The 22,330-nt window shown below is 35.2% G+C and overlaps 3 protein-coding genes across 4 annotated transcripts; 1 reads left to right on the top strand and 2 right to left on the bottom strand.

Moving 5' to 3' along the window:
- Positions 1-651: 651 nt before the first annotated feature.
- Positions 652-10,134, bottom strand: LOC120327772 (acyl-CoA synthetase short-chain family member 3, mitochondrial-like). The gene is made up of 16 exons (XM_039394131.2): positions 9,915-10,134; positions 9,231-9,367; positions 8,222-8,366; positions 7,664-7,747; positions 7,478-7,587; positions 7,161-7,290; positions 6,700-6,829; positions 6,208-6,299; positions 5,301-5,396; positions 4,837-4,988; positions 3,999-4,198; positions 3,584-3,729; positions 3,201-3,323; positions 2,905-3,004; positions 2,068-2,243; positions 652-1,623 (listed from the first exon to the last, which is right to left on the bottom strand). The coding sequence occupies exons 1-16, from the start codon at positions 9,984-9,986 to the stop codon at positions 1,546-1,548; spliced, it is 1,971 nt and encodes a 656-aa protein (XP_039250065.2). The 5' UTR covers positions 9,987-10,134; the 3' UTR covers positions 652-1,545.
- A 98-nt stretch (positions 10,135-10,232) lies between these two features.
- Positions 10,233-14,310, top strand: LOC120327774 (uncharacterized). 2 transcript variants are annotated; one of them, XM_039394134.2, is made up of 4 exons: positions 10,233-10,370; positions 10,720-10,905; positions 11,077-11,197; positions 12,656-14,310. In XM_039394134.2, exons 2-4 carry the CDS (start codon positions 10,722-10,724, stop codon positions 12,768-12,770), a joined length of 420 nt encoding a protein of 139 aa, XP_039250068.1. In that variant the 5' UTR covers positions 10,233-10,370; positions 10,720-10,721; the 3' UTR covers positions 12,771-14,310. The 2 variants fall into 2 exon arrangements, with proteins under 2 accessions (XP_039250068.1, XP_039250067.1); XM_039394133.2 differs by lacking the exon at positions 10,233-10,370 and having other exon boundaries at positions 10,489-10,905.
- On the bottom strand, positions 14,015-19,537 carry LOC120327773 (glial fibrillary acidic protein). The gene is made up of 10 exons (XM_039394132.2): positions 19,391-19,537; positions 18,366-18,557; positions 17,746-17,889; positions 17,237-17,475; positions 16,276-16,432; positions 15,932-16,093; positions 15,674-15,799; positions 15,199-15,364; positions 14,785-14,927; positions 14,015-14,351 (listed from the first exon to the last, which is right to left on the bottom strand). Exons 2-10 carry the CDS (start codon positions 18,540-18,542, stop codon positions 14,307-14,309), a joined length of 1,359 nt encoding a protein of 452 aa, XP_039250066.2. The 5' UTR covers positions 18,543-18,557; positions 19,391-19,537; the 3' UTR covers positions 14,015-14,306.
- Between the last annotated feature and the right edge of the window lie 2,793 nt (positions 19,538-22,330).

Here is a 22,330-nt window from a genome sequence, read left to right as displayed (position 1 = left end):
CTCGCTTGGGTAGCCGGCTAGGAATACCGAGTGTCGTAGACTTGTTGTATTTGCATAATATAATAATAATTTGTGCCATTTCATTATTTCGATCGATTAAAATATTTATGGTCGGCATTCACAAGAATTGTTATAGGAAGCTCGAATCATATTTGGTGCCTTCCTGATTGAACTTTGAATAACTACTTGGTAGAGACACCGTGATATCTTACATGTCTCTCACATGTCCTGCTTGTATCAGAGTTGTCTTATTTTCCACATTTTTCTTGCTAACACTTTTTCTGACTGTCCTACACATGTAAGTATTTCATCCCACTTGTCCTGTGAAATTGCTATATATATACATCATTTTCATTTCTACTTAATCACTGTTCAAACCAAGGAAATAATTGGGGATTTTAAGAACGGATGATCTTTTGGGTCGTTATCTGGTGAATTGTCAACTGCGCGTGAGCACAATGACAGGATTTCAGTATTAGATATATCATCAACAACGAACGACCTATCAAAATGAACTGTTGAAACATCGATGGAATTTTCCCGATCAAAAGGTTGCGATCTTCTTACACCGCTACTCTGTAGCAGCGCACCATCCACTGCAAATGCCAGAAGTGCGACTTGTACAAAGTGACACACGAAACAACCCAGGAATATATAATTAGATTTATTTATAAGAAACAAAACACCAATATCGCATATATAATTCTGTACTGAAAAAAATAAATTTAGTGAAATTGATTGTCTTTGTCCAGAATTGCGACTTCACACAAATTAGATACAAAACATGTAAAATGCATCATATAAATAGTTTCCCAATATCTTGAGACCTAATACCTTTCAAGGTGTATTGCTTTTTGTTAGATTCGCTTTGATATGTTAGATTGGATAAATAGCAGGTCAAGATAGATATAAAAAGGTAGCAACAAATGGTTAGAGTAAACTTCAAAATGAGTAGCTCGTGGATTAGATTTTTATGACAAAAATCCTAAATATCAACCAATTTCCCTCACTTCAAGGCACAAATTTAAGGCAGAAAAATTATATGAATCTGTTATTTCATTCAGTAAAATCATGTAAATGAAATATGACAAAATAAGTAAAACTGCATGATTAGATTAAGCATATTGTCAATTGTGACAAAAGCATGATTAATAATATTCTCAATATTAAAACAAAACTTATCGCATTTGCTAATTGTATAACATGACATGAAACCACCATGATCAAATAACTTGAGAGTTGAGACACTAAAATTCGCCTTGGCTTTTTAAATTACATATTTCCTTATTGCGTGGCATATCCATTTAGAAATAATCCAACATTTAAACTCCAATTTTTGACATTCAATGTCAGAAGGAGAAAAAACCAATAACTTTGGCGAAGTTGAAAACCATGATCAAAAAATATTTGTTGAGCAAACTCAAAAAAGCTTCATTGTCCTCAAATAAAGCATAAATAGGTGTTAATAAGTTTGCACACTCATCTACAAATCTGCATCTTGATGCTTGGAATATTGCAACGCAGATAATAGAAACAGGTAATATTTCAGGATTCCATCATTTCATTTTTCAAAAGCTGTTCAAGTTCTGGGTAAACAGTTTCATCTTCAATTGTCGGTGAAACCTTTGAATCAAGAAATATCATTTCATTTTCTCTAAATACAGACCATTGACGTTTGCATACATATTATAAACACATACTGCAAGTGATAGAATGAAAAACATTTACAACAAATTCAGATACATGTATCAGAAACAATTTGGTTTCAGAAAATTATAATCAAGAAAAATTGCAAGTTGTATTCCACTATCAGAGAGGTTACGCAATATTAACTCCCAACCCTTCCTCAATGACTTTGCGCTAGTTGATCCATATGCATATAATGCAAGCATGCTGTAGCAGGAATAAAAATACTATACTATGCAATTCAAGAGTCCTGCTGCACACTAACACAAATGTATTTCTGTAACGTTTCGTCTGACCGAGGTCAGACTTCCTCAGACAAGCAGTTTTCAACAATGACCATTGGTTGATCATTGACCGACCATAAGTGCATAGAAAACTTACCTTGTATGGTTTTTTGTTGACAAGTGATTCTAACGTCTTCCTTGGAGTTTTTCCTGATCTCGTTTTCGGTAATCGATTGACAAAAATTCCTTCTTTAAATGCAGCAACAGGACCAATTTGTTGTCTGACAAGTTGAACAATTTCTTGAAAAATTTGATTCTTCTCAACGGAACAACCTACAGTAGAAAGTGGTTGTTTAAAAAGATATATATTCAATACATCTCAAAATATTGCAGTTCATGAAAGCCCACATTTTAATGCATTCTATGATTCTACACAATGCTGCAAGCCCTAGCAGCCAGACAGGCGCGGTGGTGTGGCTTAACGGGCTAAGCGGTAGGAATACGCTCGCCACCGCACCTCTAATTACTCTGCATGGGTTCGCAGGTTGGAATCCCATGCAGGGATGGTTATGTGCGAGAGGATTGCTGGACTCCTCGCCGTCGTTGGGTGGTTCACGTAACCGCTGGTCGGTTACGGCTTTCTCCACCACCAAGTCTATGCTTCCGAAAACAAACAATATAACTAATCCCATACCCGACTTGGAATGGTAACCGGACGAGAGGCCGTGGTTCGCCATATGGATAAGCCGTCTTATCGGCTTTCCTCTCCCCGGGATAAATATGTAAATCGTATCCTATCCTATCTATCAATATGTAAAGAGCTATCATTATTTGGAAAGACTTTTGGTTTGGCATTGCAACTCAATTACGGTAGTTTCATCTCCTGGGTGAGGTGAGGGGTATGGGATTTGAACTGGAGAGAAGTAATCTGTGATACCAATGATAACTAACTTTCATCATGGTACCATTTTTCAATTCACGGTAAAATTCTTACCAGGTTTCAAAATAATATATGCAAATGGTGTAGAACCTTTTATTTCATCATCTTTTGCAACTACAGCCGCCTCAACAACATCCTTGTGCGAACAGATTGCCTACAGACAAATATAGAAATTAATAAATGGATTCTTATCATTTGTGGTTTTTTCCTGCCGTCCCTGGATCAAAATTTTTTTGTCATTTATGGCAGGGTAGAATAAAGCAAATAAATATGCTTAAATACAAGGCAAACTACAGCTGATCAAATCTCACCCAAAAGTAAAAGGTGATATGGGGATATAAAACTTTTACCTCTTCTATGTGTCCACATGACAACCTGTGTCCTGCGACATTGATGACATCATCAGTTCTTGACATCACAGACACATATCCCTTCTCATCTTTAACTCCGGCATCCATTGTGTCATAATATCCCTGGTGAAAAAAGTGAAAAATTTGATTCAATTTCATAGATATTTATGTACAGTGTACACAATGTGCCCAGGTACAATTTTATTCTGTTTCAAACAAAATGACAGCGGTGTTAATGGATTTTTTAGACATTTCCAGAATGCAATCCTTTTAATGAAAAATTGTGGATTGTGATTACTCAGTTGAAGACAATGTCTATTAAAATGTTGAAAGTTGAAAATTGCACAAGTCACTGACAAATATAGCACAATAAATGAACTAACAGGATATTTTTTGAAATAAGTATCAACATAACTGTCATCATCTTCCCAAATAGTTTGAAATGTACCCAGATTGAGGGGAAGTCGAACAACAATATTTCCAAGTTGACCAGGTTCAACCGGCACTCCATCTTCATCAACGACCTGAACTGAAATTGCAACGACAACAATAATAAGTTGGTATATAGCAGATATTCCTATTCATGCTAGATAACAGTGGAGAGGAAGGGCAACCTTACAGTGTAGAAACCAGTCAAGAATGGCTCCTAAAACACAATGAAAGCATCGAATTTGGGACTATATTGTGATTAGGTTTTATAATGGATCAGGTAAAAATTTTAAAAACCATAAATCGGCCTCTAAATTAGCTTCCAAACTTCCATTGAAACAAGGAAACTTTAAAAGACATTCTACCTACCATCCCACCCTGGCACAGGGACTCCTGTACTTCCTGAAGGTGGTTCGAGGGAATTTCCAAGGCCAACACAAGAAGCTGTGATAGGATGGCCAGTTTCTGTTTGCCACCAATGATCAAGAACAGGTGATTTGAATGCTTTCATTGCCCACTGTGCTGTATCAATGTCACAGTGTTCTCCAGCGACAAAGAGTGTTCGCAAACTGGAAAAAATTAACATTGTGAAATTCTGAAAGAAATAATATGAGAATATCGGTCGGAGACCGAAGACTTATCGATCGAAACTGCGGTTTCGATTCATGACTCTATAGGGACACCGCGTGTCCAATCACTAATTAATCAATAACTCGCTAATTATACGACATAATTCATCCAAAATCAATAGTCTTCTGGTCCGAGATATGATGAATGCACATGCAAAATTTGGAGCAGATTCAACCTCGCTTTCGTGAGATATCGCGTGCATCTAACATACAAACAGACAAATACCTACTCAACATACTTACCGATCAAGATCGATAAGTAATAGGAATGGTTCAAATTAACCCACCACTGAAGATGAATCACTTTAGATTGTTGGAAGAACTGTGATGAGGGCCATAATTAGAGAGGGTACCACACAGTCATATTTCTTTAGCGTAAAAAAATTGAATAAAAGAACCAAATTAAAATATGTCAATCGACAGTTTCTTACTCAAATAATTAGTTTTCCGAATTAAAATTGTGTTCACTAAAAACCCAGTTTGAACAAGCAGAAGCTGCAATGCAAAGTGCTAATATGTTCTTAAGTTGCATGGGTAATACCATAATACCATACAACATTTTCTGTTCATTAGGTCACCTTGACATATCATATTTACTACTTGCTGTAGCTTTGGGATCTTCTCGCTTGATGACTCGTAATGCTGTAGGTGCAGTGAATAAGCATGAAACTTTATGATCATTGATGATTCTAAAAAATGATGATGCATCCGGTGTTCCCACAGGTTTTCCCTGAATAAGTGTAGAAACTTTAAATTTAAGTAAACATTGCATATCGACTTACAGCAGCACAAAAGCACAAAACTCCAAAAAATGACATTTTGAAAGTCAATTAAAAACTTTGTCAGAAACAAAATCTTTGAACTGTCTTAATGTTAATTCAGTTCAGTAAAAAAATTGCTTTTGAGCCACTCTGCAATGCTTACAATTGAAATAATTTAGAAATATTTGGAAGTGCTCAGAAACAATTGGAATCATTTTTCATAACAATAAATCACCGCGAAACCTTGTCTTGAAAAGCGGCGATGAACACCTTTTGAGTACCTCATAAATTACTGTCGTGTTACAGTGCAGTAAAGGTCCATGACAAGCATATGAATGTCCAACAGCCCAACCGATATCAGCTGCTGTCCAAAATATCTGAAGTAATTACAGAATTACAACATGCAAATTATTATCGGCTATTAATATGATTGTCAACTTTCTTTCATCAAAATTATTCGGAATTTTTATTCAACAGACACAATTTGAACAAAATGAAATTAAATCAAAATCAGCAAATTGAAAGTGCATTAATTGCACCCATAATATCATGCCACAGGCTTCCAAGAATATACCTCATACATAACAGTCGTGTTTCCATGTACTAAAGGTGCATGACATACATATGAATGTCCAACAACCCATCCTATATCAGCAGTAGCCCAGAATGCCTAGTAATGTGAATTATCAAGAACACTTTCTTCGAAAGAATACTATTAAATGAAGATCATGTACAATGAAGTTTGATTCTTGAATTACTGTCTATTATATTCTCAATTCTGATTTTCAACAACGTAACGTATTTCCAAAATGCACAAGCACAACCCATAAAAAAGTATAATTGCCCAATTTATTTTCAGTTCAAGATAAATAAAAATGACTCGATAAATCCCTGTTTATTTTGTAATCCCTATTCAAGTAGAGAAACACTGAAACACAAATAGTGGATGCAGAAGTACTAAAATATCTCACTGGAAATCGTTAATTAATTTTCCTGGTCTATTCTGGATAAAATATGAGTGAAGCCCAGTAATACTCATTAAAAAGTTTACTGTTTTTACTCTACCATTTCAATTGAATTTTTTAGACATCATAAATGCTGAAAAATAAATCTTAAACATAACTAATAATTTCGTACAGAATTACCAATTCAGACACATGACCAAATAATGATAATACGAAAACTCACTTCTCCAGGCTTAACTCCATAAATATTTTGCATACTCCAGTTCAAAACAACAGAATGTCCGGCTGTTGGACGTACTGCAGCCTTTGGTAAGCCTGAAACATATACCAGATCAATTACATTAAATTTCAAAGTAAAACAAGGATAAGAATGAGAATAATTATTTATATATGGGATCAACTTTTTAGGTTAGCAATATGCTGTGACATGTCTTTTCATCATTGATCCAATTCCAAACAATCTTGTACAAAGTACAATACCAGTAGCAAGGAAATTCTGGCATCTTTCTTGTTCAAAATAGCCTACCCGATTTGATATGCGGGGTGAAGCAGTTGGGTGCAATTGTGAATATCATCACTGATAGCAAGTGAAATTTAGGTTCTGGAAATATATATATAATGCTTCCATTTGTAATATTATGATTTGTGGCATATCTTTCACTTCCTTATTAAGATCAAAAATATATGGTGCGTGCAGAGAATTATAATTGATAACCTGTAGTGCCAGAAGTATATAGAAGATACATCGGATGATTTGACTCAACCGGTACACAATCGTGAGGACGAGCACTTGAAATTTGTTCATTCCAGTCTACATCGGTATTATTATTCAAAGTCACCGGATCCTGATAAACACGAAAAACTGTATTAAAGATTGTTGATAAGACTAAGTGAGCGCACGGAGTTGTTTAGATATATCGCAGGAATAGAGGAAGAGTTACAGATAAAGGTTACAAAGCAGAATCATGCATGTGGATTCATCATCGCAGATACATGAAGGTGATTGAAGACCACTAGCTTAACACAACTCGCCCTTATAAAATACACATTCAACATAAATGCGTAATAGGATACTTCCATTTTCAAGTTCGATCAAACATGTTTTTCCATCAAGTTTTTCTGATAACATCATCAATGTTAAACTATATTGAATTAGCCAATCAAAAAAATCATTACCAAATTAGGTCTTTGAAATACTATTGTCTTCAATGGTTTGTGTTCCGCCATTTCAATTGCTTGATCAACCATGGGTTTGTAGCTGACAAGGCGTGTTGGTTCTATTCCGTAATTGGCACATATGATTACTCTTAATAGAATGAAATATTTCATGTTGTAGTCAAAATAGATTTTTATTTTCTTTCAATATACTGTTGGACCAGATCCTATTTCAAAAGCAATAGGTTTGGTTATTTCATTTCAGAATCGTAGGAGGGTCAATTATGTTTAGTGTTCAACGTTGAATAATTAGCTATAATAAAAATGCAGAATCATACTTTGGTTTGCAACTGTTTATTCGAACTGATAATTCTTTTCCAGCAAAACCTCCAAATACAACAACATGAATTCCACCTAATCGAACTGTAGCCATCATCGATATTATCGCCTGGAAAGTAATTTAACACCTGAATAGCATTGGTTAAAATAATGAGAAAAGAATAAGCATTAGCTGTTTTTTTTACCTGAGGTATCATAGGCATATAGATCATAACTCTGTCTCCTTTCTTGACCCCCAATTTTGAAAGAACACCTGCTAAACGTGAAACCTAGAATGAAATGTAATTTTCTGTCGTCAGTACAGAAAACAATTATGATAGCATTGAAATATCCTATTTAAAAAGGCAATTGTCCATATGATATAATTGAAGAAGTTGTATTCTGTTACAGATTATTACAATAGTACTGATATTCTAGGCTGGGCTGAAATAATTTGAACCGAGCGGGCAACTCAAAATATATAAACCCGAAGAACCAAAAATCAAAATACACACTCAACAAGTTCATTTAAAATTAGATGACACTACATGCTAACTAATATCACCATAAAATGTTTGACAATTTGACTTGAACATTCATGATATCATGATATGACAAACTTAAGAGAGGGTCAAATTATTAGACACACGGAGCACTGTTTCAGCAAAATGATGCACACATGAACTCATTGGCTCATCGCAATTACAGAAAACTTTGAATATATGTTGCTATGATTTGACATTCAGCAGGCGGGCAATACCTACCTGGTCTAATAGTTCAGAATAAGTCATTTTGGAAACAGATTTTGTGACTGGGCTGTCATGTATAATTGCTGGTTGTGATCCACGACCCTTTTCAACATGCCTGTCGACTGCATTGTAACAATGATTGATTTCACCTCCAAGAAACCTGTAAAAATACAGCCAGTCATAATAAACGAAATCTCCGAAAATATATTTTCTTTATATTCCATTTTTCCCTTAATTAATAGATGTTCAGTCAGACATTCAAATTCTAGATTTCAGATACAGGATATTGACTGTGACAAACTTACAAGTAAATAATGCTAGTTAATCACATGTTTATGGTCAGAAGGGCAGATTTACAACAATAGGATTTACATATTTATCTTGGGGAGAGGAAACTCAATAACACGACTTTATCATATGGCACACCACAGCCTCTCATAGAGTTACCAGGCCATGTCGGGTATTGGTTTATTTAGCCAGTTATTTTTTCAGATGCATGGTCTTGATAGTGGAAGAAGTCGTAACCGAGTCCAGAAATCGACTCGCAGATAATTATCCCCCACAGGATTCGAACCTGCGAAACCAAGCAGGGTAATCAAGGTAGTTACAGTAGCGAGGATATTGTATGTATGTATGTTTATTCGTCTCGTAATAGTGATAAATAAATAAATGAACAATTAATATTATTTAAGACGGGATGCATGCACAAGACCGTACTGGCCTAAAACACAAATGTGCGGCATGCACCCTTTTTGACAAATATAAAACAAAAAACATTAGATTAAATATGTATAATATGGTCCTTTATATAGACAGTTGTGCTAGGTGGGGCAATAACGCTTAGCATGGTGCACCAGAACGCTGAAACGAATGAATCAATTGCAAGTTTTTAAATTTGAGGAATATTCATCTAGGTATATCAACGGATATAAATATTTTTCATATAATTTTGATTAAGAATCCAGTAGGCCTATATAAAAAAAATTTAGCAAAAACAGTATGAACAAAATGTCTCATGTGCTACCATTTGGTGAATGGAGGATTTGTATGATCGATAACTTTGTTCCATTTCTTGAACCATGTTAAATCCTCCGCTGCTTCAGCCCAAAATTCTTCCCGACAGTCCAAACTTTTTTTGTGTGCTTCATGGTAGGCTGTTGACTGTGTTATCGATAAATAATTATGAATTACATGACATCACAATAAACAGTAGAATGGAGTAAAGATATTTTATTCTGAAATATAGAGAAAGGGCAAGCAATTGCTTGGAATAGAAAATCATAATGAAGCAGTAAGGGATACTATTTTACTGCAACCAAACCTTTACTTGACCATCTCATTGAAATCAAACCACTCCCTAATTCAGTCCTTCATTAAAATGTAATGTAAAATGATTTAAAATAAAATTGTATTGCTCTCCATTGTTGAAATGAATTGCAACATTTTTCATGACAATCTTTGTACGGTAACTGCTAATTTTAATTGTATTTTATTGAAGTATTCAACAGCAAGTTTTGATTAGGGAATCTGTATTAATACCAATGAAACATAGATAGTTGACAACACGAGACTGTGAGATTATTTGGCCTAGTACACGGTACTGCTGCCTAATTACTGAATTACGATACCGCAGATACAACTTTTACATATCTGTATAGTTATTTTAACTTTGTAAAATATTGAATATGGAAAATATAAACTAACTTACATAAGTTTTTGCAGTCAATTTTGGCCGAATTGCGATTCCAGTTCGTCTGATTGCTACCGACGACGCCGACATTTTCGCAGATAGAATGCTGCAGCTGCCTAGCAAGTTTACACGAAGCAGCGCAGAGTGAGTATCTTATGATCACTATGCCCAATCAGGCGTGGGCTATGCTAGTGTAAACAACATTCAGACATTAGAAAACGAATAGGCGCAATATTTTATCTCGTATACTGTAATTGTAATTGATCCCATTTAGCAAGCTAGAATGTTGATAGTGCCCGGACGGGTCATCTGAATGTTTTAGTTGGTCCTCCAAATGGAAAACTGACATGCAAAGCTTGCTGTGCATATAACGCTGTTCGAGACGGAAAGAATTGAATTTTCGAGTTAATCCAACGCAAAATTCTAAATAATATTGCTTCAGACTTTGAAGCAGCGAAGAATAAAATCCGCAAGGTATATGAAAAGTCTATAAATACATATATATTAAAATGTCTCGAAATCAGCAAATGCACTTCGTCATTCCCCATTCAGTGATCATGCTTGATCGACCCTAGTCTCGGAACAATATTGCGAGAATACCTAACTTTCATTGTCCAAGATCTCTCGAAGAATAGACCTCATTTACAGAAAAACAAAGGAAATGTTTGCTTTCAAGGAGGTGTCGGACACGACTGAGGAAACAGGCAGCGAATTTATACCTGGTATTTTTATAAACAGCGAATATAGGTGGTCCTGCCAGCGTCGTCGAATCCCGCAGAGATGGCAAAAAATAGTTATTTGAATTCGATGATTCTTATTTTAGTTATGTCGTTGTATGTCAGAGATGCTGAAAGCCTATTGTGTAAATACGGATATAATATTCAATATGAAGATAGCAAAGTCGAACTCGCTCCACAGAGTTATATTTGTGCAACTTTGGAGCCACCAGGGTGCTTGACTCTCGGATTTTCAGGCAGTTTGCACAGGACCGATTTAGGATGGAAGAAAGGTCAGTGAAAGAAAGAATTTTTTAAAATTTATCTAATAACAATATGTTTAATACCTGGAGGATGTTAGTGTTTGGAACTGTGAAAACATTTGCAATAAAGTTTACGGAAACGTGTGAGCATTGATCATTCGTAATTTTGACTATTTTAACTTGTACCATAATCTTTCTCAGCTTCTGGAATGATATACCATTGTGATCTCACATCATCATGTGGAATGTATTGCCAGAGGCCAAACACCGTGGCGAGATTGTTAAATATCGACATTCATGATATCATTGGCGAAGAACTCACGTAAGATTGTCACGAGTTAAGCAATACATTAATATAGTTAATATAGTGTATACGAATGGTGATCGGAAGGCTTGTCCATGGGAATGGGATTCCCATGGGATGGGACAGAACACATTTGTATATACCATGGGGCTCGTGGGCACGAAAACCGTATGATTTTCAGGGAAATGATGGTAAAACATTTCGTTATGAACTTCGTTTCCATATATTTGAGCATAGCTCTCTTGTTAGTTATAAAAAGCCAAATATATTCAGCATTAACAATATACTTCGTGAAGGGGCTGATGGACACAGCCCTAACCTGGTACACAACCCGAGTTTAGGTTGTGGGCCACCTTGATGCGCATACTTCAGGAGGTTCTAGTTATAAGTATAAAGTTAACAAAGTCCGTAAATTTTGTTGTTTTGCATGTCTATTCGTACATGTAGTCATGTTTATTGTTTAGTGGACGCTAAACCTAAATTTAACAATTTTTATTTACTTTTATTCCAATGGGAATCCCATGGGATGGGACAGGCATAATTGCTATGGGATGGGATGGGAATGGGACAAAAAAATCTGTCCCATGGACAAGCCTGGTGATCGGTCGCTCAGACGAAGCACCAACTTCACCAAGCATGGTATCATATAATTAACTAATGAGGTATACACAAGTTGATTGATACGCTTCAACCTTCCTGTCGTTCCGTTAATATATTCTCTTATTATATCTCAATTGCAAAATGCAACGCATTAATGACCTGCCCATTTATTTTGAGAGTTTCAACTCTCATTGATGCATAAACCAAACTTGGTCAGAGGCGTATTCAAGCCCTGAACGGCTGGATGCCATTGTCATAGTTTTAGATATCGTTTTGGAAAGAATATCCTGAGCTCAGTGACATATCCATTAAATTACTGCCGAAATTAAATTACTTATCGTTATGAACCGTTTGGAAGTCAACGCCCTACTTCTCACTGACAAAACTTCCACGCACGATATCAAAAGAACAGCAGTAAAATTCTCATTGAATTGAATTGTCTGCTTTTGAGTTGCAAACTTTTGTAGTATTTACAATCGTTTAATTATGTTTGAAGTTTTTTGATATTTTAGGTTGATTTGGAGGTTAGTTTTGAAATTTTTCCGGTCCGCAAACTAAAAAAGGTTGAGAACCACTGGAATATGCCATATAGTCAATATCTAACTCGACTCAAGAAGGATATATATTTATTTTTCCTGTTGTATTTAAATGTGGGATGAAGTTATGGCGCCCTTATTCCTACCACAAGTGATCCCAGATGACAGGACTTGAAATGTCTCGAAATGTAACGTTTTACACCGATATATATTTTCTCCAGTAAAAGTGCAAATTCATTAAGACTCCGTGTGTTCTTTCGCATAATTGATTGTTGAAGTATAAAAAATTTGAAAAATTATTGTTATTATTCCAAAAAGGCCTTTAAATAATTTATTTCAGGTCCTGCAATGAAACATGTTGCTTCGAACACAATTGCAACGCGTCATCAAGATCTTTATATTCATTAAAAACAGTTTATTTTCTGTCTCTCTTCATAACTTTCATGTCTAGCTAATGAAGAACTGAACTTTTGGGAATTATCGATTGTTTGATGTAGGCAAATTTTGACGCACTCAATAATTTTTTTTTTTGTTCAAAACAACTGGTAGAAAACAAAGAGTTGCCAATCGTATCTAAGATTTCATCTTCGACTGATATAGTTTGGTATGCATTTTCGTATCATGTTCGAATCAGAAACAAACTTAATCAATTCACAATAATGTGTGCGTTATGTTTTCAACACATTTACAAGAGTTTTTAATGTTTACCATGTGAATGCGTGTCAAAGTTTTGTCACGTCTTTTATCAAAATTTAATTGAATATTATAAATAATAAAAACAGATGTGTATTACCTCCATTGATTTTTTTGACTTCCTATCGATCAATTTCGACTGAAAAAGCTGTGATTTAAAACATGATTTACATCAGCGCCAACCAATCTTTGCTCCAAAATAAATTCCCTGGAATTTTACAACAACTCCCGTTCAAGTTCTTATGTTTTCACGTTTTTGAAAGTAAAGCGCAAACTTTTAAATCTTGCAGTTATCTAAATAAATATCGTAATGCAGCGACTGCTGCAGAAAAATGTAAGATGACCACCAAGAAGACAAAATTGATGTTGTGAAGTATTTTTATAATCATCTTGTCCTCTGCATTGGTAATAGGTATTGGTAATAGGTAAAGTCCGTTAAACTGCACTAATTTAGGGTTGAATGCAAATCAATCAAGTATTTTAGTGAACAGAAGAGCGTTTTGTATAATTGTTGTTTTGATTCATGTTCGGAAGGTTGGGACTTTCTCACTAATTATCATACCAATCGTTTTGAATTTTTTAATAGCGAAAGATGTAGGGGTTTGCTATTACATCATTATTATTACGCCATTACATCACCATATTATTTCATATCTTCGTCGCTGGCTTCAATGCAGCTCGTTATTTTGTGACCCGTTTTGCAAACTCTAAATATCTGATCCGTTGTATAGGTTATTCATCCGACCGATTACTGCGAATGAATGTTAACAAACGAAATTTGGTGGTATAGTATCACTTGACTTCGGTTCTATATATTTTCAATTTTTTTCTCCTGTTTCTTCGCACGTCTTCCACGCGATCTCATTTTCTAATTATTGATTGAATATATATAATTTTGCAACGTCTCGGCATTTTGTATTCCGTTAAATCACAATCTACAATACATTAAACTAAAAAAGTTATTATTCTAAATTGCCTATATACATACAAATTCAAAACACACAAGTTGACTGCACACATTTATTTTACGCCACCCGAACAATTTACGTACATAAAATTCAAAGCAAGAAGAACATTTATCACCAAAACCCTTTTGTACAGAGCAATCGACCAGATGTTGGACAAATTTTGCTAATAAGTGCAAGGATAGTGCATTGTCCCAAATTAAGACATATAAAGATAATTTTTAAAATTTAAAGTAACATTAGTGCAAGTATGTAGCCTTAAAATATACAATGAAGCTGACAATACAATAATTATTTCCTTTTTATGAGTGACGTGTGCAGTCAGTTGTTGATCTAGTCTGAATCTGACATTTTCCGTTGGCGAGAATCAGAATGAGCCTGAAAATGAATATGATTTGCAAAAGATAATGAGAGTGTCTGTCTTTTAATTTATAGTGGGAAATGACAGATGGAAATGTTTTAACAACCAGTGGTGCACTGAGAGAGTTTTGATTCAAACATTTGGCCATTTCGCAAAAGATGTAAATTTTATCGTCTGTGGGTGTGTACAAGTGCAGCACTATGTAAACGGCCTATTCGAACAGTGATCGGCCGTGGCTTGAATATATACACTACCATTTGCCGTGCATACGAAAAGTCGTTTTTGTGATACTGGCATTCACCCCAAATATCCTTCTACCCTACTCTAGAGCCTCCTCTTATGCTCACGTGTTCAAACCTAACGTGAAATTACAGTAACCAGCGTTCGGTGCCAAGAATTAGGCCTACCAATCTGTGTTGATCTAATCTAATGACTTCACGAAAAACTTACGCTTTTGTACGCCGACTCATATTCCTCAACCACCCTTCGTAGTGACATTTGTTCTCCAGTCGCGAGACGGGACGGTACAGCTTGAAGTCTCCATTCTTCTCCTTCCAGCAGTTTTTGGTATGTGCTGATCTCAAAATCGAGACCTGAGAAAAAATGACATTCGATGAAAAGGTATATTACACAAAGTCTAATGTTTCAAATAAGGAGTCAGAAGAAGCACATGGAGACCACCCCCCCAAAAAAATAGATAAATAAATAACCTATAGATTCCATAATGTTACATGTTAACCATAATACATACTTGTGTCATGCATAATCTCGTACCATATCCCTCGTATTTGCGTGATAATGAGGTGCACAATATGATTAACATGTGTTTTTTGAGTCTTCTGTTAAATCTTTGTTAATACTCACCAAGTTTGACCGAAAGAAGTTCTTGGTATTCCCTCAATCTGTCCGACATCTCTGACTTAATCTTGTCGAGTTGGGCTTGAAGATCGGTGATTTGATCTTGATATCCTCCGATATCACGGTTGAACCGATCCTCCACATCGGCGAGTTGGCGTTCAAGATAGTCTTTCTGAATTATGTAATAAAGATATCTTTAACAAAAAGCCACCAAATACAATGTTGCGTAACGCTGTAACAGAATAGTATTGCAAGTTGGTTGAAAAGATAACGAAGCCTCATGAGATAAACATGTGACTGTTATTTCACAAATTTCATTGCCTGTATAGCTGGTAAAACATTCCATACACGAATAAAATAACGATCGTAAAGATCCAGATAACTATGATTGCTTAGCAATGGTTTCATGATGAAAAGATTTCTGCACTTCTCACAATATAGATCAGGTATAATTATGTTACATATACTGATATAAACTTACGTTAGATCGGAGGGATTCGATTTGTGCGGTATGGCCGCTGACTCTGTTTCTGTATTCGCTGAGTTCAGATTGCGATTCCTTGAGTCTGTTGGCATCGCCGGATACTTGGGTGTTGAGATCATTGAGCTTAAATGAAAAGTCATCGAATATCATTATGTCGATGAATGAAACCTCACCACTAAATATAATCATGTACCTTCAATAATATTTAATATTGTGGTAACAGCTGTAACTAATTTAATAAAAAAATCTAATTACCTTGCTGCTGTACCAGTTCTCGGCTTCTTCCTTGTTTTTCTTGGCTGCAAGATCGTATTGAGCTCGGATGTCTCGGAGAAGATCGCTGAGATCAGGACCATGGGTGTCCATTTGCACTCGGACATGGTCGGTGACAAGTTGAGATTTGAGTTCGTTGATAATCTGTGTAATATTGCATGAATGTGAGTGCTACACATAATGTATGAATGGTGGCGATTTCAACCACTTGACAATCAGCTTATTAGAAAGTATGAAAATGCTTGATCACCTTGCACTAGTAAAATTACACAAGGCATGTTCATTGTTAAAGATCGAAAGAAAACAAGATGAGAATATAATTATACCTCGATGTGAGCAAGATTCTCGAAGTCGAGTTCTTCTCGGAGTGAAACAAGTTTTCTTTCGAGATCGACTCGGGTGACTGTACACTCATCAACATTATTTCTGAGATTTGCCAATTCACGCTCCAATTCTTCACGATCCTGAATTGCATTTTCGTATCTAAAAAAAATAAGGTTTATTTTATTAAACGAAATAAAAGTATTATTTTTTGTGTCTAACATATGAAAATTCTTTATGGTATATTTAGCCAATCTAACTCAATTAAAAGTATGCATGACCAACATATGCCCAATGTTGCTCAGATAGTGTTGCATTTGGCGTACTATGGCAGTGTTGCATTTGGCGTAATGTTAAATTTGTTGATATGTTGATATGAGTTTTCCTTACAAACATTTTATCTTCGCCTCACTACAAACAAATAATAAAATTGAACATAGTTTGCTTCAGGCGTATGATAAATGGTTGAGAAATGAGTTGCTTGGTTCATGAACATCTCAGTTAGCTTTTCTATATCCATATATAGATGCGTTGCGGCGTTTGTTGCCGTGGAACATAATCCTAACGACCGGCGTATCTTACGCCTAAGGGCACGGCAGACGTGTGTGTGTCAATGTGCGTAAATATTAACAGTGAATCCGCTTACACATAGGGCGTGGTACTTCGTTTCAAAACTCTTTCCACATTACAAACTTTTCATTTTCAAGGTTCAATCTATTATGGTATGCTTTGTTGTCATAACAAAACCTTCTAAAGAATTTGTTATCGTATATGTAGAGATATTACTAATTGTATAAAAATAATGTTTCCAATCACATTTAGTTCAATTTACAAAAGTCTCTTGATCTAAACCTTTTGAAATTGATCTAAACCTTTTAAACTTCAAAATATGTCGAAATTTATATTGAAAAAACATAATTTATGACAGAATTTTATGACATGCTTGAAATGATAACATGAACATACTCTCGTTTCAAGTCACCGACATCAGTTTGCATGTGTTCAACTTCGGCTTCAATCATTTTGCGATCACCGTTCAAAGCATCCAAAAGTCCCTTCAATCTCCTCACTTCAGCATTGTACAAATCATCAAGTTGTGAATCATACTTCACAGACATTTGTCGAAGTTGAGCATCCAGAAGTTTGTTTTGTTGCTCCAGATATCTCACTCGCTCAATGTAGGAAGCAAAACGGTTGTTCAGAGACTGTGTAAAATAAGTTTTTTGTGAAAAATTATATCCGAACTGGTTAGAAAAAGAACAAATAAAGTCTTGGGTGATTTTGAGGCACTCGATGAAAATATTTTCGAATCTGACAAATGGTGGAATGTATCAGTTAAATTACCATAAGCTACCAATTTATAGAATCTAGCAAGATAATATTATATTTGAAATATGTTGAAATTAATTTATGTCAGACAAAAAGTTCATAAAGTATTAACCATCCTATGTTTGATGATGAAGGCGTTTACAAACCTTGAGTTCTTTCTTTTCTCCTGATCTCATGCTTCGAAATTCTGCTCCTCCTTCTCCTCCAAGTTCTTGAAGATCTTTCTCACTGATGTAAGTTCCTCCTCCACCATATCCTCCATCATAAGCAGAATAGTAGGATGACGACATCTGAGAAAGAGAATTGGATTTTGTAAATTGTTGCAAAAGTGAAAACATCTACCAGCATGCTGGTTTCTTCGTGAAAAGGCCCAGAATAGTGAAATTTCATGCTATAAGTTAGTGATGAATGGGGGTAATTATGCTTGTTATTGCACATAGACTACCTAGTACCAAATTCATCTTTCATTCGTATCAGCGGAGAGTGATATGTTAAGCAATACTAGTCACATATATTATGTAATAAAGTTTTGATGATAAAATAACGTTTTGAGATTATTGATATATAAGAAAACTGATGAATTATTACAGTAAATGACATGAAGTGATTTTTATTATTTATTCACACCATTAGACCTTACTCAAAAAAGCCTCATAAAAACAGTGCGGTATGTTGTATGGTACATAATTTCAAAGTAAGGAATAATGAATTAGATAAAATAGAATCAACAAAACAGATCAATTATATAGCAAGAATTTTAACATACCGTGGGTGCAAATCCAAAGTCTGAGTAACGAGAAGATGTAAATCCCGGGTTAGTTCCGTAACCAGAAACACGAGTTGATGAAGAATATCCTCCTGCAGGACTTCCAGACGACGATGAATACGACTGTGTGACGACACGCTGCTGCGTTACGCCTGACTTGATTGGAGAAGAATACATGGCGAAATTAGTTTGCTGTGAAAAGAAAAACGGAGTGTCAAAGTCGTAAAATAGCAATTAAATCCATTTCGTCAATTGTCAGAATTCTCAACCATAAAGACGTTAAGAAACATTCTATGGAGATGCAGTATAATACTTTATTGCTCAGAGCGGGTCAAAATTATTGCACCAATCACTCAAATTTAATTGAGGGTGTAAAGCGATTTGACGTTAATTAACAAACTTCTAAAACGAGCCGGAGGGCAATATTTTTTTGCCAACTTCAACCAAAAATAAAACTTTTTCGATCTTAACAAATCCAGATGTTCAAGTGATTCAAATGCGAATGAACGTTGAATTATACATTTTGTAATTCTCATCGCAACGAATCGTTATTTTTAATAAAAGGGTTATCGCTACACCAATTTTATTTTTGATAGATCATTGTTCAAATAACATCGGCAAAATTTGATTCCATAAAATGCATGCAAAAGCCGATCAACTAGAATGAATTGTTCTGTGTAAATGAATTGTTCTGTGACTTTTGTGTAAAAAGAACTGCCTCTAAAAAGTAAAACTATTAATAGTAGGAAAAATATTCGAATCGATTCGGAAAAATGTTCGGTTTGACTATGAAACCAATTCATATTTTAATCATCCATGTGCGTAATATTCTAGGTGACGTTAGAGTAAGGTTTCCTTTTGGTCGTTTTAGATCAAATGGCAATCAAACGCAGAGAGCAGATGCATAAGCATATATTTCCCTATATGCAGTACTTCAATATTAACACAATAACACAGTTTAAACGATGACAACCTACCATATCATAACCCTGAAAAATGAAAAAGTGGAAGAAACACCCACTTACCTGACAACGTACGGATTTCACGTTGCGCTCTCGACGAATGAAGATAATAAGAATATATTTTATGTTATGAATGATAATCGAGCAATATTCTCGGGTGTCGTGAAAGAACGTTTAGGTTTACAGATAAAACGCCCCGGGTGTGCCGATATTATAGAAATCTTGTTGTAATTTGCTAAAAATGCCTCTGGCGTATGGCATATTGTTGAATACGCAAGTTATACGAGGTCATAAAACTATTATATTGAAATGCAAAACTTCAAAAACATGAACTAGTTTAATACTCCAGGTTGATTCATATATATATTTGTCATATACATAAATAATTTCAGCGAAAACTCGCACTTGAACTCGCGAATCAGCATTAGTAAAATACTCGCTTTGGTATAGTTTATATAAGATGAAAAACCATAAACAACTTCATAAACCAGGCTACAGAATAAAACTCACAATTTTACGCGCACAAAAGAATGGTTTCATTCGTCGCAAAAATTATTCAAGTTGTCCGAGTTAAATGAAATGTTGGTGTTTGTTTGTCAGTATATATATTTTCTATGCCCATGCGAAATATATCTGATTAGGCATATATTGTAATTGAAGGCGGTATACACGTGCTTCAATAAAACGCTTGGTTTATTGTTGAAAAGTACATTGCCGAATCCACCGGTGCAAAACGTTTATGTATATCATTACAAGAATCTATTACACTGAAAAAGGTTTGAGCCGCTGATGTAGTATGAAACGCATAACATGTGTACATGTGTTAATGGGAGGAATATTTTAGTCAGCGTAATATTAAAAAATATTTCATCTAGTTTTAGCCTGAAGAAATCATATATACATATATATATATCATAAAATTCCACCAGCGTGGTCAATCGCTGGTAAGGAGTATTTCTAAGATACAGTCTCGTGCATAGACATAAGTTCTTTCGATGTCGTTTGAAATAATAATTAAACAGTAATTATAAATATAATGTCGCGAAAAACGAATCTTTTCCAAAAATGCGATTTGTCGAGCGACCCGGCTTCAATGAACCCATTTTTATATGTCAGCTGAAACCCCTTTCAATTGCTTATGCATTCTGAACTTTTATTTAATGCCGTGGAATAATCTAATGCCACGTAACAACAACAAATCGCTGTTACTTATATATATTGATAATCAACCCAGATAATGAATTTGATGAAAGTCATTTAGAATAACCGTTTTCATGTATTGAATACCATTAAGTTACCTTGTACCGAATACTTTCATCACTGTCGTATTTCATCGCATTGAAGTAATTTAGTTTAGGATCTGCGACCTTCTATCGTTTGAAATTTATGTAATCGGGGACAGACAGATTCAATGGGCAAACACGGTGGATTCAGCCGTGATGGATGCCGCTTCAATTCACACGATCAAATCTCGTTTAGTGTGTATATATGTCACCTAATATATCTATCTATCTTAGGATTAATGACTTTGTGCATTGAGTACTATTCCGTTTGTGCGTAAAAAAATTTGCGCTATATTTATATTGTTGGTCATATCTAGTATATATGTTAGCTACCGCGATATTCCTATATTATGTGATGATTATTACCTGTATCATCAGCTTGGGATTATTGCAGATGGCTTGTTTGGAATGTAAATTTGAAACCGAGAAAACACGTGACTAAAACGATTGCCTTCAGTTTCATTCCGGTCAGAAACCTGCGTTTTATTTTACATCAAATAAAGTAAAATAGTGCACTTGCATCTTCACGTTGTAAAATTATATATGCTTGGCCCAAGTTTCAATATTGAAGCACCGTCCAAGCTGATATATTCAGCAGTTTTCTTTCTGCCCCTAATCTTTTTTGCGCCATCTGCCATTTTGATTTGTAAGCCATAGGACTATTCTATATGTACACATTCATTTTTCGAGAATAAAAGACCAAGCTTCACCAATGACCGACCCGGTTCTAGTGTGAAGTTCAGTACCACAAGTACTTCTTGTGGGCGTGACATAACCATTTTTGGAAATGATATTCCTAACCCCCATATGATTACGCCAATGCGACGTCATGAAGCTTGCCAAACTATAGTTTCTATAGAAGGCAATTTTGTTCCATGTTTCCATTTATTCCATGGAAATTGCGAGTCTTTTCCCTTTATCCACGACATTAGACTAGCGGGTTTTAACTTTGTTGTAAGCTTATCAATATCAATTATTATGCAGAGCATGCAGAACTTGCATGCAGAGACATTTGTGATACACGTTGGAAGTGCACACGCACACTCCCGCTATAAACAACTATATGTATTGCAGATATTATATAATATTCAAAATATTTCAAAAAGTAATTAGTCCCATGATCAAAAAAATCTTCTTTTCCTAAAAAATTAGTGTACATAAGTAAGAAATATAAGTATCATATTTCATGTTGAACCTTTTTTACAGGCATTTACATCTGTTGAAAAAGCAGTTTTATATGCTTCTGGGACATTCAGTTTGGATTGGTCTCGATCAAAACTAAAAGCTTTGGAACGAAAAGTTCGACGCATCGTTCTGTAAGCTTCACCCGTTCACTCGCTGCTCTTTTCTTCGGGTCATGCCGGTTTCAGTTCATTCACGATCCTTCCGATAGCATTGCTCACATCTGCAAATTTCTTCCTCAATGCATCTTTTATGTAACATATTTCCGGTCTTTGATCGGTTTCATATTCCAGACATTTGTTCATATTGTCTTCCAAATGCATGATTACAGTTTCATTGCCATCGGTAGTTGTTTTGACCGCTGGATCCTCTTGTAACGAAGGCAAATTTCCTTTAGTAATGTTGTAAATAACGACTTGACTTTCTATGGTTTCAAACGCATGGTTTCATGAGCACACAATAAAATACATCGCACGAGTGCGATAGTTGACCAGGATTCGACACAACGCAAATTTTCACAATGATACGACACATCATG

The sequence above is a fragment of the Styela clava genome, chromosome 7 (assembly GCF_964204865.1).
Source record: "Styela clava chromosome 7, kaStyClav1.hap1.2, whole genome shotgun sequence".
In the NCBI taxonomy this organism is placed as follows: domain Eukaryota; kingdom Metazoa; phylum Chordata; class Ascidiacea; order Stolidobranchia; family Styelidae; genus Styela; species Styela clava.
Note: the sequence above shows the minus strand (reverse complement) of the source record. Positions and strands in the feature narration are given on the sequence as shown.

Bases quoted from the DNA above. Each gene is read 5' to 3' on its own strand.
- LOC120327772 (XM_039394131.2), bottom strand. From the start codon at position 9,986: ATGTCGGCGTCGTCGGTAGCAATCAGACGAACTGGAATCGCAATTCGG. The intron at 6,830-7,160 runs GTAATGATTTTT...CGTGTTTATCAG, and splicing joins TATTTCAAAGACCTAATTTG to GATCCGGTGACTTTGAATAA. The intron at 5,397-6,207 runs GTGAGTTTTCGT...TAATTACTTCAG, and splicing joins ATGGAGTTAAGCCTGGAGAA to ATATTTTGGACAGCAGCTGA.
- LOC120327774 (XM_039394133.2), top strand. From the start codon at position 10,677: ATGGCAAAAAATAGTTATTTGAATTCGATGATTCTTATTTTAGTTATG. The intron at 10,906-11,076 runs GTCAGTGAAAGA...AATCTTTCTCAG, and splicing joins CGATTTAGGATGGAAGAAAG to CTTCTGGAATGATATACCAT. The intron at 11,198-12,655 runs GTAAGATTGTCA...AATTTATTTCAG, and splicing joins ATCATTGGCGAAGAACTCAC to GTCCTGCAATGAAACATGTT.
- LOC120327773 (XM_039394132.2), bottom strand. From the start codon at position 18,542: ATGTATTCTTCTCCAATCAAGTCAGGCGTAACGCAGCAGCGTGTCGTC. The intron at 16,094-16,275 runs GTATAATTATAT...AATATTACACAG, and splicing joins AGAATCTTGCTCACATCGAG to ATTATCAACGAACTCAAATC. The intron at 15,365-15,673 runs GTAAGTTTATAT...TACATAATTCAG, and splicing joins TCGAATCCCTCCGATCTAAC to AAAGACTATCTTGAACGCCA.